At 46.3% G+C, this 13886-nt stretch overlaps 2 protein-coding genes across 4 annotated transcripts in view; one reads left to right on the top strand and one right to left on the bottom strand.

The window, feature by feature from the left end:
- LOC136284981 (alpha-2-macroglobulin-like protein 1) overlaps window positions 1-728 on the bottom strand; it is a 23937-nt gene extending 23209 nt beyond the window's left edge. For 2 of the 3 annotated variants that reach the window (XM_066175537.1, XM_066175539.1), the window contains exon 1: window positions 511-728. In XM_066175537.1, coding sequence (XP_066031634.1) covers window positions 511-581 — 71 coding nt within the window. In that variant the 5' untranslated portion in view covers window positions 582-728. Of the gene's footprint in view, window positions 1-476 lie in introns of all 3 variants that reach the window. The other variant, XM_066175538.1, reaches the window with a different exon arrangement.
- A 1712-nt stretch (window positions 729-2440) lies between these two features.
- LOC136284988 (alpha-2-macroglobulin-like protein 1) overlaps window positions 2441-13886 on the top strand; it is a 28058-nt gene continuing 16612 nt past the window's right edge. The window contains exons 1-16 of the mRNA XM_066175547.1: window positions 2441-2510; window positions 3144-3327; window positions 4542-4592; window positions 4987-5131; window positions 5780-5832; window positions 6146-6166; window positions 6690-6849; window positions 7464-7548; window positions 7912-8023; window positions 9296-9404; window positions 9941-10050; window positions 10825-10989; window positions 11283-11510; window positions 12376-12439; window positions 12887-13032; window positions 13601-13747. Coding sequence (XP_066031644.1) covers window positions 2443-2510; window positions 3144-3327; window positions 4542-4592; window positions 4987-5131; window positions 5780-5832; window positions 6146-6166; window positions 6690-6849; window positions 7464-7548; window positions 7912-8023; window positions 9296-9404; window positions 9941-10050; window positions 10825-10989; window positions 11283-11510; window positions 12376-12439; window positions 12887-13032; window positions 13601-13747 — 1848 coding nt within the window. The 5' untranslated portion in view covers window positions 2441-2442. The remainder of the gene's footprint in view (window positions 2511-3143; window positions 3328-4541; window positions 4593-4986; window positions 5132-5779; window positions 5833-6145; window positions 6167-6689; window positions 6850-7463; window positions 7549-7911; window positions 8024-9295; window positions 9405-9940; window positions 10051-10824; window positions 10990-11282; window positions 11511-12375; window positions 12440-12886; window positions 13033-13600; window positions 13748-13886) is intronic.

Below are 13886 nucleotides of genomic sequence, written 5' to 3' on the forward strand. Positions count from 1 at the left end.
TGAGAAAAGGTGTGGTGGGAGCAGATGGCCAGCCAAGCCTGAACGAAACACACTGCTTTATCAAGAGCATCCCTATCAGATACTTGGGCTCACATTTTGCTCACTTTGTAAAGACACTCAGCTTTGCTGGCTAAACTATTAAATGGTGACCTATGACTCTGGGAAGAAAAGCTTAGTCCAAAGGAAACATATTCTGGAACACAATAGGAGACATGAAGTATTGGCAGGTCAGAATTAAGCACATGCAGAAAGCTGGCAGAGTCATTCTGCTTGAGTACATGCTGAAAAACATGGTCTACATCAAAGGCACTAAAGGGAGAGCCAGTTAGCAGGGGGAACATGGGGAAAGGGCACATGGAAACCAAGAAAACCTTGGGAACATGAGAAACTATGCCTCTCTGGAAAAACACTCTTCACCTTAAGACTTCCATCCCATTTCTGTCGTACTGCCAACCCCTCCAGGATCCCTCACACACCCAGAGCACATTTGCAAAGCAGCGAAGGTCTTACAGCATTGCAGGCATTCCAGCCGTGCTGGGCAGGAGAAGGATGCCGCCCCACAGGAAAACGATCCTCCACATAGCTGATTGCAGGTCGAATTCCTCCAAGGAAAGCTTAGCCACTACTCGGTAACCCCTTTGCCCCTGCTCCTGCTGTCTTCCTTCTTCTCCTCATCCAGAGCCAAAGGCACACACAACTCCTGCCCTGACTAGACGCCCGTTCCTCCCTTGGCTTCAAAACCAAGGTGGAGATCAGGCTGCTCGTGGCTGGAATGTGGGCGGGAGAAAGGGGTGGCGACAGTGTTTACTGCCTACAAACCAGAGGCAGCTGCTTCGAGACTTTGTAAGGCTCGTTGGTGTTTCTCTGGGAGAGGGCTTGTCTGCCTTACGCAGCACAGCCGCTGGCAGCAGGAGTACTTAGTTACTGTATTTCCTACAGGGACCCAATTTTTAACTTTTTTTCTCCCCCAATTTTTTACTGGGATGTCATCAGAAGCATTTGGATACAAATTAATTCTTTGTGACATCAGTGGATTTTTCTCCGTGGTTCTTCTTCTGGAGAACTTCTTAGGTATTATTTGCTTCTTACTGAAATTTCACTCCTGACCTGCAGCCTCCAGCTGGACCAGCACAGGGCTTCACATGCAGCTCTGCCATTGTCCCCATTCCTCCCTGGAGGAAGGGAAGACCTTTAGCATTCTATTATCTTTTGGTTGTCTTCCTGTTTGTCTCATTAAACTTCAAGTTTAGACTTGAACCTAAACCTCATTTTAAGTTTGGAGACTCAAATATGCTCCCAGATCAGTGAAATACAGTGCTTTAAACCTTAGGTTTATCTGCAGTGCCAGTGCTAGGTTAAAGGCTGGTGTGCCCCTGTTACATCAGACTGTGGTCTGAGAGAGTGGGTGCTAAGCACACACATGGGGACTGTGCCAAAGTAAATCCAGGGGATTGCTTCAGCTGGGAGCAAGGCAGGGGTGGATGGCAAATTCTCTCTGTGCTCATGTCTCTTTGGTTGTGCTCTGCTAAAACACAGCAGGGGCCAGGACAGAATGAGAATGTCCACCTTCAAGTGAGGTTGTAACTAGAGGGCAAGCCCTGTGCACTTCACTGCTGCCGCTCAGGAGGTGAAAACACAAGGATGCAGTGCCTGGGAAGAGTCTGGAGGAGATGGATGGTGGTGTCAGTGTGGAATCACCTTATGGCTGGGGGAATCTGTCAGAAGTCTGGGCATCCAGCTTGGGCACATGTAAAGTAGAGATTTGATAAAAGATGTGTGGACTTAAAATGTCATGCTTTATTTGGAAAGGCCTAACAGTGGAACTATGAGAGGAGTTGGCATAGGTAGCAGAACTGCCCTGGAAAAGATTCTGTACCCAGGAGGATCAGACATGGCTGGGATGGATGGGTGGTAGTGTTGCACAGAATGGAGGTGATTTGAAAGGTTTTTACTCCAAGCTCAGAGTAATGACTGGATGAGGGGAAGACCACTAATGTTGCTTTTTAAAAGCTGAAGATGCTTTTTACAAGCTGAGGACAGTGGCTGGTGTGCAGACTTGGCTCTCATTAGATACTACAGCCAAGATCCAGACCAGCCACAGATGAGATGAGACTCTCCCATGACCCCTTCAGCCTGAGTCAGAGACAGGTATTTCAGAGATATCCCTTCTCAGTGTCCTGGCACCCATGGCCTGGAATACCACCTGAATGTAAATGTGGATGGAGAGCTGTGCTATGTGACCTTCACTCTGCTGTTGGTGGGAGCAAGTAAATATTAGCTGATGTCATTAGCCTAGGAAAGATATTATCTCCATATATTAACTCCCCTACTCTTTGAACCTAGGAGTGTCTGAGGGGGTATTTAGGATTGCTCCAACCAATCAGTACATACAGTTCTCCCCTCCAGTGTGGATCTTGTCATCTGTCCGTCCCAGCCCAAGCAATGGGAGCACCACTGCTCCTCTTAGCCCTGACCCTATTCCCAGTTGCAGCTGCAGCAAGCCTGGAACCGTGAGACTCTCTCCTTTTGATTTTGGGGGCTTGGTGGAAGGGCCTGTCGTTGAAGGGTGGTGCTGAGGGGTTGCACTCTCTGGCATCAGAGAGCTGGATGGTGGGGGCCTGGCTCCCAGGGAGGCTGAGCAGAAGCAGCTGCTCCTGCAGAGTCCTGGGCACTGAGCACAGCTGCAGGGGCAGGCCCCGGTGCTGGCTGGTGCAGGAACTGCCCTGCACACACCACAAAGCTACAGAGGCCACAGGAATTCTGCCTCTGTTCATGCTGTGCTGGTGGGGGCGAAGTCTGGTGTTAGGATGGGAGCCTCATGCCTCAGCCACTGAATCTTTGGCTTCTTTGGCTTCCTCACACAGCCTTGCTCTCTGTACTTGCAACTGGAGCATCGTGGACTGGGCAGCTGTGTGCTGGCTGGTGGCAGGGTGGTGACACAGAGAAATTGGGAGTTGTCTACACTGGGCATATTCCTCCTTTCTCATTTGGAAAGGAGCTTGAAAGTGCTAAACTTCCTTCAATGCAGTCCTCCAGACTTTTCTCACCCTTGGTCTACTCCTTCATGAAGGCAGCAGAGATGGATTCTGGCATGTCCACCCCAGCCTCTGACCTGTTTTAAAACATGTACTGCTCTCTTCTAGTCACTATATGGTGGTGTTCCCTGCTGTCATTCAGCAGTCCCACGAGGAGAGGCTCTACATTCACTTCAGCTCCCTAACTGAGGCCATCCACCTGGCTGTCACCTTGCAGACAAAAACCCAGAATCACACCCTGGTGGAGCAGGATGTGGAGAAGCCAGGCACTTTTCAGAGCATCACCTTCCAGGTGAGTGTAGATGTGGCTACTGATTTGACAGTGGATGCTTTCATGTTCACACAAGAGCATGGCACTTCTCTGGGCACACTGTCCTTTTCCTCACCAGAGGTTCCAAGCAGGCTAAGTGTATTTCCCTACCAGTGCTAGGCAAAATACAACAGTGTCCTGGAGTCTAAGATAGTAGGGAATCCTTCCCATGTAGAAAAAATCTGTTCTTTTGATCTGTATCAGCACATTTCATCCTACTTAAAGCGTGGTGCTAAACATTTATTTTCAGTTTACTCAGGGTTTTGTCCCTAAAATTGCTGGTATATCACAGCAAAAGTTAATGCATTGGGAATATGTTCTTTTCATCCTTGTTTCCTCAGGAGCCTGCCCTTCAGCTCCAAGGGGACCATTCTGCTCTAAAGATGCAGATGTAGTTTCCAGATGTAGTTGCAGCCTGCACAGACATTGAGCTTGCTTTAATTTATCTGTGGTGGCACTGAGCCCACAATGAACTGAATTTCATCAAGGCAGTCTGGATATTTCTGGAGTGGCTTGAGTTCCTGTCATTGCTTGCTGTAGTTAGCTTATCTAGACACACTGACTACAAAACTTTCAGCTATGTTTCTGGGGAGCCATGGAGATGTGTGTGGTGCTGAGGCTCTGCAAACTGCCCCTGTCTTCCTCAGCACTGCACAAAGTTGCTGTGCCTATGCCCTGACTGCCCTGCAGACTCAGCAGAATTCAAGGAGGGGCTATAGTCACTTTTGATTTTTACATCAACACGACAATGATTAACCAGGAGCTTGGTGCCAGCCCTTAGGAGAGAGCAAGCCCTAGTTCTGGAAAGCCAAGGAAGTCTTCTGTTAGCAAGAAATAAACATCTTTCTCTTGCTCAGCTCAGTCTTTCTGATGCTGAGGTGTCTTGTGTTTGCCTCATCAGTATCCCATCTCCCATTACTCCAGATCTGTCTTTCCTATGATTTTACTTATTCCATAAAAGTCTCACATTTATGTTAAGTGGGAGAATGACATGTTGATCAGTTCACTAGTAAGTTCATGAACCAGGCAGTGACTGCTTCTCCCTAGAATCACAAATGGGTTACAGAGTCATACAATAGAATTTGGACTGTGAAGTTCAGGGATTTTTTAACAGTGAGATGATGTCTTATATCTGTGATAAGATGCAAAGTTTCTGATGTTTTTTTTTTCCCATTTCCTTGTGTAAATCAACCTAGGTGCCAGACCTCATGCTAATTCCCAAGAAAACAGATGATTCCAAGACACAGGTAGGATATGTCTCTTGTCTGCCTCTCCTCTTACAAATTAGAGGACTTCAGCCTCTCCTGTGCATGAGCCATGTTAATGTTGGAGATGCAGGGCAGGAAATAGAGTAAAGAGGAAAAATAAATGTGCGAAGAGGCAAACATGACAAGAAGAAAGGCAAAGAAAAGAGAAAGAAGAAGCTGAACAACAAAAAGAAGACTATGACTAGGGGAAGGAGAGACTTAAATCACAGGAGATGAAAGGGGGAGGAGGACATTGGAGCTTTTGGAAGGACAAGTGCCTTTGGTTCTCTTTCAAGATCTTTGTAGTCTGTGGTAATTTGGGTGGGGTTTTTTTGTTTGTTTATTTTTTGTTGTTTTTGTTGTTGTCTTTTTTTTTTTTTTTTTAACCTGACAGTCAGAGGAGGTGGCTTTTCTGCATGTCCTGATCCACAGTGGAGACAGTGTGCTCCTTGAGGGTCACAAGAAAGTTCTGGTCAAGCCCCAGAAGAATATAATTCTGATAGAGACAGACAAGGGCTTATACAAACCTGGAGAAACAGGTAAGGCAACAAAGAAGCATATGGAAATGGGGAGGGAAGGGTCAAGATAGCAGCCACACCTGGAGGGAAGATTTCACCAAATGCACCAAGCTAAGGTTGTTGGAGATGGAAGGAAGTAGATCTCTATTATCCAGTGTTTCTAATCTGAGTCAGGATGTTCCCCTCCTGTGCTACACCAAATTCCCAACCCACTGCTCCTGGGTGTTGTTTTGGTGTCATTACATCTAGTGAGATATAAAGGGAAAGCCAGGACTCTCCAGGACACTGGACAGCCTTGATGACTGTTGATCATACTTGAATAAAACCTAGAGTGTCAGTTCCAAGCTGTAGAATCACAGAGTCCACAGTCTTCACCATATGAATGGACTGCAGACAGACCCCACTATAGACAACCCCACTGTTGACCATGACTTTGTAATCTTTCTAGGTAAAGGCAGTGGGTTTCTGCAGCACACAGCTGTCTATAAGCCTCCCAGGCAAAGCCCTCTGGGGTGGGAGATGCTGGGGAGGGCTGTTTGGGAAAAGACCTGAGTATCTCTGAGGTAAACAGAGAGACATGAATACTGCAGCATAGAAAAGGAGAAGCAGGTTTGTGCAAGGACATGTTGCAGCCAGAATGCTTTACTATGTTTGTCTTTATATTTACAGTGAAATTTCGAATTGTGAACCTTGATGAGAACCTTAAGGTCATTAAAGAGGAGGTGAGCATCACCTTGTGCCTTTCTAGATGTAGGAACTTCAGCGTGAGACACATTGAGAGGCTCATGAAAGAAATATCTCCTTTCATGCCTGTTAAACCCTAAGAATAAATTATCTTAGGAGGAAATCACTCATCCACTTGTCCCTTGGAGAAAGACCAGTGTAAGCTGGCACAGAGGGAGCAGGAGACGTACTGTGGGGTCTGGATGGGGCAGAAATTTCTGCTCAGGGACCCATGTCAGGCAGAGTCCTTTATACTGGTTCACATGGATGCTGTTTTACAAAACTGAGATTGTGTTTCTCTTGTTTTTACAGTATTCCCAGATATGGCTGCAGGTGAGTGACAAAGAAGTGACCAAAGGGATGTATTGTCTCTTCTTTGTGATCTTTTCGCTCCCAGAGTTGTGCCGCAAATGTAACTTCATGAAGTGATGGTTTTAGTTCAGGTTCAGCTGAAGGTTGGTCTGTGTGGTCAGCCTGGGCTCCTCTTAGCCCAGTACCTCTCCGGTGCATATAGCTCAGCAAAAGACAGGCAGTACTGAACCTTTGCCCAACACCCTGGCTGCACAGAGCACAGGGACAGGTGCTCAATAGATGCAGCACAGCTGCTTCTCCTTCCCAAGGTATTATGATGCCACTTCCCAGTAGCTTTACTGTCCTTGGCAGGCTTTGTAATTGCAAAGTTTGCTAAAACAATACTGGAGGGAAGTGAAGGTATCTCTCCTGGTGATCTGGAGCCCTCCCTGCTGGATCAAGTTTAAGCCCTTGTAGTGCCTTCTTGTGCCTGAGTATGGCTGTGCCTGCCAGGTACCTGTGCTCCCAATATGACTTGTGGCTCTGCACGTCCTTTCCCAAACAGGATCCTGAATACAACCGTATTGCTGAATGGCTGAATGTAAAGTCAGATCATGGCATTGTGGATTTATCCTTCCCCCTGGCATCTGAGGCATCCCTTGGGAAGTATACCATCTCAGTGCAGCAGGACAAGGCTCAAAAAACCTTCAGTGTTGAAGAATATGGTGAGACTCCAGCATCAGAGGGGAGGGAGAAGCAGTGTGGGTAGCTGGAGGAGAGATCAGGGTGATGCAGCTGTGTTCATCCCACCTTTTGCCTTGGGAGAACAACAGAATGGGAACAAGGATGGATGGGTCTGAGTGCACACCTCACATGGGGCTGGATTTCTGCAGCTGCATAGTGTACAAAGGAGAGGCCATGGGCTGACATCTCACTCTACCTGCATCTGGGCCCTGTAATGAGCATGTTTTGCTGCTCATTGTCACCCTTTTCTGGGCTAGGTTTGTCATCCACTCCAGTCAGCCGCTATAATGGGAAGTGGAACGGTGTCTTGGTCCCATTAATTGGCATTGGTAAAGACAAACCCCGTGCCGTTTAAGTGTTTAAGCCTGACTGATCTGGAGTAGAAAGCAGTCCCATGTGCAATTGCAGCAGCAAATACAGGGTGGTGTGGCTGGAGGGAGTAACTTAATTGTAGCATAGTGATGAAGAACTGGGGACATCACTATCTTTCCCTCATCTGGACTGCAGCTATAACGCAACTTCTGTCAGTGTTCATACTCATCCATACTATCCATTGTTTTTTTCCTCCATCCTTATCTCATTCTCTTCCATACAGTGCTGAAAAAATTTGAAATAAAAATTGAGCACCCTCCATATATCAGTACAGCAGATGAGGAATTTCAGCTGAATGTCTGTGGCAAGTGAGTACATGATACCATTGTGATCTCTGCCCTTTGGCTCCACTGTCACCTCCATATTGCTCATAAAAAAGAAGTGGTCCTCCACTTGTCAGTATCATCTTTTTGAATTACCCTGTGTCTTGGGGAGACAGATCACCCTCTGGAATGGGCTCCTTCTCACCCCTGGTCACTTACTGTGAGGCTGAAGGACACTAAAGATGCTGGGTTTAGTGGGTGGAGAGGGAGGCAAAATGATTTTAAAGGATGAGCTAACAAGGTACAAAGCAAAGCTCTCTGGGCTCCACTTCCCTTGATGAGGCTGGGAGGTGTCCTGTATCAGTTAGCAGACTGTCTTTTGGTGAATGTTTCTCTCTTTTGACATAGGTATACTTATGGGAAACCTGTTCAAGGGAAAGTAGAAATTGCTGTTAGGACACTCTCCCAGGCTGAGGACGAAAATTTTACAAGTTCAGAGATGCAGAAGCAGAGCAGCTCGGTAGGTGAACAAATAGGAGATCAAAAAGTATCATGTGCTGGAAATGTGTTTCTGCCCCCTTAACCTGCCTCAATGCACCTCAGATGGGGATCAACCTGTTCAGTCTGGTGTCTTCCCAGTTGCTGGACATGATCAGACTATTGATTTGTCTTCCCATAACCCTATTGCTTGAATTACTGCTCTAGCTGCGCATACCTGACCCCGTGCTTTGGGAGAAGGTGTAAGCTAGGGGAAGCAGTGGTGCCTGAGACCTTTTCCAAAGGTCTGTATCATATTGTATGCAATCAGATCACCCCATCAGGTGGGGCGATTCACAACACCGGCCTGTTCAGCCCTGTGACCACTCCCACCAATGAGCAGGCTATCAGAGCATCACATGGACTGTGGATCCATGCCCTTTTTCTTGCTCTATCTCTGCACAATGGGTCATCTTAAGTTTGCTAGTGTCTGGTCTGAAATTATGTTCACTGCTGCTTACACTTCCTTCTCATCTGTGTCTATTATTTTTTGTGGTTATGCTTCACATTTCTTTTTTTCCCACGGGTTTCAGATGCAACTCTTTTGGCCTGAGAGCCACAGGAAAATATTTCTAAATGTCAGACCAGCCAGCAATGAGCCAGCATATAAAAATCTAGCTGGATCTCTGCATCTTTTAAAATGCATTCCAGCTGGAATGCTGTGCAGCCTTAGCTGTGCAAAACATCAGCTGAATGCCAGCTCCACATGGCATGTAAGAGGCCCTGAAAGGTTCTGAGGAGTGCTTCACAGGCACGGCTAGAAACACTGGCTATACCCAGGCTCTGCCTCAATGACTGGCAAAGCTCTTGCCATCTGTACCTGGCAGGGTGCCTGTGTTTAATATGGCCATGTCACAGGAATGGTCATGTCTGGAAAGCCACACTATCAGGCTTTATTCATCAGGGCCATAGCATTTCAGGGAGACCTTTAGTTCACATAATGAAATTCATGCTCTCTCAGCTACAGGATTTGGGCTGTATCCTGAGTTTCTCTGTGACATAATTAACTCTTATGTGATTTGCCTTAAGTACTTTTTTTTGCCACTTTTTTGGTGACTGTTTTATCCACGCACATTGATTTTCTTTTCTGCCTAAAGTATCCATGATGGGTTTCTGCATTTAGGATTTGGGTGCTTTCCTCTGTTTCAAAAATATCTGGAAATACTTCTTTTGGATTTCCTGACATCTGTGGAACTGCTTGTCTTCCTCCACATCACGCTCTGTCTTTCTGTTCTCCTCTTCTCTCTCTCTGCAGACAAATAAGGATGGCTGCACGACTTTCACAATCAAGACAGCAGCTCTGGAAATAAGTGAAGCTGACAACCACGTAATTGCAGCAGGAAAAATAGTGGAAAATGGAACAGGTACTGGATAATATGTGGAGCATTTTCTTCTTCACAGGCAACATTTTTGGTTTTGGTCTTTCTGTGGCAGTGGAACTTCTTTTGAAAAAGTAACCTAAAGGTTCCCAAATCTTCTGTCATGGTAATAGTCTCTATTTTAGTACCTCTTCCATCTGTTTTCACCAGATTTCCTAATCCTCTCCACCGTTCACCTCCCTTTGCATGTGTATAACTTTTGAGTTATTGCCTGGAAACCAGGGTGTTCCTCAGCCAGCTGCAAAGTGCAGGACTGTTTGTAACTAAACAGTCATCTAGTTTCTCTTTATCTCCAGAAAACATAAACAAATAAACATATAAATAAATATTTATCAGCTATGATGCATCATGTCATGAAGCAGGAAGCCCAGAAAGCTTGAGGGAATCATATCCTAGAAGAATGTATTTTCTCTCCTAAATTTAGGGCTTGTAGATGTTGTAGGTAGTGTTGAAGTGCCTTTTTTCCTTCTGCTTCCCTAAGAGTGCTTCAGATTCAACAGATTTTTCGTCTCCCCATCCAGGAGCCCATTCTGTGGAAACAGCTTTAATTCCTGTTGCAACGATAATGAAATCTGTAGAGTTCATCAACCTCCATCCTTACTACAAACGTGGGATACCATACACAGGGAAGGTAACATTCATGGATCCCTTCTCTGCTGAGAATGCATCACAGATATAACCTTTTGTAGGAAGAAAGGAACAGTCTCCAGGAAAATAAATGCTGATCTGCTGGCACCCAGAAACTAGGAGTGAAGCCTCTTGTAGAAGAAATTGTTTTCTCCCCATCCGAACATACTGTATTTCCTGGACTGGAATTCTGGGGCCAGCTGCAGTTTCTGGAGGCTTCCCCAGGGGCATGTCCTGAAACTAATCTGTGCATATGGAATGGGGGTGGCATCAGCAGGCACATGACATTCCCTTTGGATGAAAGCTGATGGTAACTTGGCAGAAATTTCTAAAGCCTTGCATATCAGTTCACTGGCAGTCATTTCTGACTCAGGCCCCCTGGGTGATGCTGTCCTGGGGCTAGAAACCCTATCACCTGGGCCAGTACTGACCCTAGCATGGAGGGCAAGGAACAGCAAGAGTGAAGTTGTTGGGGACAAATCTCTTTCTGATCATCAAAGATCCTGCAACATTGTCCAAATATCACCTCAGGATCTGAGGAATTCACCTTTTCCCCCAATAGAGGTGTCTCATTTGCCTGTATTACCATTTTGTTCCAGTCCTGAACAGCTTCAAATTGTTGGCTTTGTGTATTTATTGGACTTTTATTTGGATCCTTCCAACGGGTCTGAAAGCTAGAAGGGCTGGGGCAACCCAGTGATAGAAGCAATCAATATTAAGCACTGGCAGTGCTGTACCCTGACACAACAGGGTATTAACTTCCTCCCCTTCCCTACAGATGTTCTGCCACAGTGCAGAGTCTCCCCTCAGAAATGAAACAGTCCATCTAATAGTTGACGTCAATGACGAGGAGACACAGCTGTCATTCCTCACAGATGAGAAGGGGGAAGCTCACTTCACACTGGATACCACCAGCTGGAACAGCACGATGATTTCTCTGAGGGTGAGCATCAGCCACTGAAAATTTTTTGTCTGGTGTGGGGTGTGTCCCACAAAAAGATAAAAGATTAAAAATGAGACTGTAGTCAAATCTACTTGGCTGAAATTTTTGCTAAAACTTTGTAAGAGGAAATCTCATAAGAGACTTTAAAATGACATTTCAACAAATTACTTTAAGCATACAGATGTGCAGTCTGCCATCAGGTCAGGTGATAACAGTGTTTCAGCAGGTATACAAGTTCCCTTGCATCACTTGATACTAATTGTATTGCCACCTTGTGTTTATGTGCTCGGAAGGGTACCTACAAGCCTCCAAGTGACGACAGTCCATTTCCTGGTGAAATTGAAAGAGAGGACAGCTTCCACTGGCTGAAACCTTTCTACTCTGAGAGCAACAGCTTCCTTGAGATCAAGGCCAAGGATGGTATGATGTCCTGTGATCAAGAGCAGGAAGTGCAGGTGGATTATATCCTTTCCCAGAATAAGCTCAGCTCTGAAGAAGACCACATTCATTTCTACTACTTGGTGAGCAGAAGACAGCTGATTTTCAGGGCAAGGTTATGCTTACTGGCATTTAACCCTTTTCTTACAGCACAGAGATACTTAAAGGAAAGATAAAGCTACTCCCAGACAGTCAGTTTGCCCAAACCTGTGCCTGCTTTCCAGTTCCTGGACCTGCTCCTAGCCCCCAGCTGTGTTGCTTTGTTATCCTTATCCTGACCTAAGCTTGGGTGATAGATGCCTGCCATTTGCCCTACTTTCTCTTATGTCCACATGGATGGCAGTGGAGGGCTAGCCCAAACTTTGCCCTGAAGGTGTGCCCCAGCTGTCTGTCTGTGTCTGGGGCAATCTGTCTGAGAACTAAGAGGCAATCTCTGAGGCAGCTGACATTCCCCCACCTGTATCTTCGCAGGGAAAAGCTTGAAAGACCCTTGCACAGGGCCTTGATGCACACCAGAGGTATGCAATAGTTTTGATGAAGTCCACTTTCAAGAAAGTGAGTCAAAGCAAGGGTGTGACTAAAGCCCTAGCTGAGAGGTTATGACTGTCTTGGTTACTGAACTGGACTCACTTGTACAATCAAAAAGTACTGTATCCTAGCGATGCAAAGATCAGAGTTCACTGGGTCTTAAGAGCAGCAGCACATAGCTTCAGAAGTACCTCTGGCTTTGCAAGCAGCCCCACCCTCTCATGGCCTAACCAACATCTCAAGTCCTACCCAGCTATACCACCAGCATCTCTGCTGCAGAGCTCTGGAAATCATGTCCTGCCAGAGGAACTTCTGAGGCAACATTTGTCAGACGTCATTCTCTCTTCTTGTGTTCTTTTCATACACTCCTCATGCTCTTGGAATTCAGACCCTTGAGTGGTGCTTCTCTTTGTTCTTCAGGTGATAGCAAAAGGCAATATCCTTTTCAGCAGAGAGAAGAGGGTGCCAATTACCCAACACAAGAGTGAGTAAAAGCATGAGAAATTAAGTGTCTCATAACACACCTCAGAAAACTGACTGCTCTCCAGTGACTCTGTCAGCAGGTGTTATTCTTATCCGCAGGTGGGAAATACTGAATTGAGTTCTTAGTGGTGATCCTTCTCCTGAGACCAACCAATCTCCTCTCAATTCAGTGTCTTTTTAGGCAACTGTCCTCCTTCTGTCTTGTCTAATTGATCTAATATCCAATCTTATGACTTTACTGCTAACTTGTACCTTTGGAGAAGATATGATTCAAAGAAATAGCTGGTATGCTTGGTTTGTTGTTAATTTGTGACATTGTCTCTGTGGGGTGTTCTTGTCTGCAAAGTAGAAATTATTAAGTCCCTCCTTGATTCTTAATGTGTGTCCCCTCCAATGAGTTGATTCATTTGAATGTTGTCTCTCTTTTCCTGGCTGCTGTCTTGTGCAGATCTGCAAGGCTCCTTCTCATTGACTCTGCCTGTTGGCAATGACTTCCTGCCTGACATCAAGCTTCTGGTGTATACAGTCTTCTCAGATGGAGAGGTGGTGGCTGATGTGGAGCAGTTTGAAGTAGAAAAGTGCTTTAGACATAAGGTGAGCAGAAATCACACTAGGAGTGTGATAGCATTGTTGATGTGCTCTGGTCTGCTGTGGGTCCTGGTCTATCCTCATCTGAATGGTGTAAGCTTGATATATGCAAAATCAGATGCCCAGTATTTTTGGCTGGGAAACAAGACACGTTAACCTCCTTCTCCCTGAATTCCTAGTCCTGCTCACCACAACACCAACTGGCAAGCTTTGCTCAAAGAGTAAACCAGGTCCCTTTGAACTCTGTTTTCTCCCCCGTTTCCCTTTATTGACTTGGGAACACACTGTCCCTCATGTGCTCCCTAATGCAGAAGAGAAGCCGGTCTGCTTAGCTCTCTGTGGTCGTTCTGGATCAGAAGGTTGTGGATGTGTGGTGGTAGAGGAATTCTGGCTAAGGCTGTGTGCACTACAGCCTATTCAACCTTCCCAAAGGATTTCCAGGATGGCCTGATTCAGCACCTCAGCCCCCTTCCCTACCTTATTCAAAGGCTTTCACGCTGCTACCCAGACAAATAAGAGTCACAGGGTCCCACTCTCCAAGGCTAAGCCCCCAGACTTTGACTTCTTTTTGCAGGTGGCACTGGAATTCTCACAGAAGGAGGAGGTCCCAGGATCAGAAGTCAGACTGAACCTCAAGGCTGCTCCAGGGTCCTTGTGCTCTGTGCGAGCTGTTGACAAGAGCGTCCTGCTGAAGATGAACCAAACTCTAACAGCAGACAGGGTGAGTGCAGCCTGCCATGTCCAACCCCCTAGTGTCTGCCTGTCTTCCGCCTCCATGCATGGGTGGCAGGAAGCCTGCAGTACATCCCAGGACAGTGCAGGTTAGGTAGCTGCCCTGCCATTCCCCTTCCTCAGGATCT

The sequence above is a fragment of the Chamaea fasciata genome, unplaced genomic scaffold (genome assembly GCF_029207755.1).
Source record: "Chamaea fasciata isolate MVZ Bird 193981 ecotype frontalis unplaced genomic scaffold, bChaFas1.0.hap1 SCAF_2, whole genome shotgun sequence".
Lineage (NCBI taxonomy): Eukaryota > Metazoa > Chordata > Aves > Passeriformes > Sylviidae > Chamaea > Chamaea fasciata.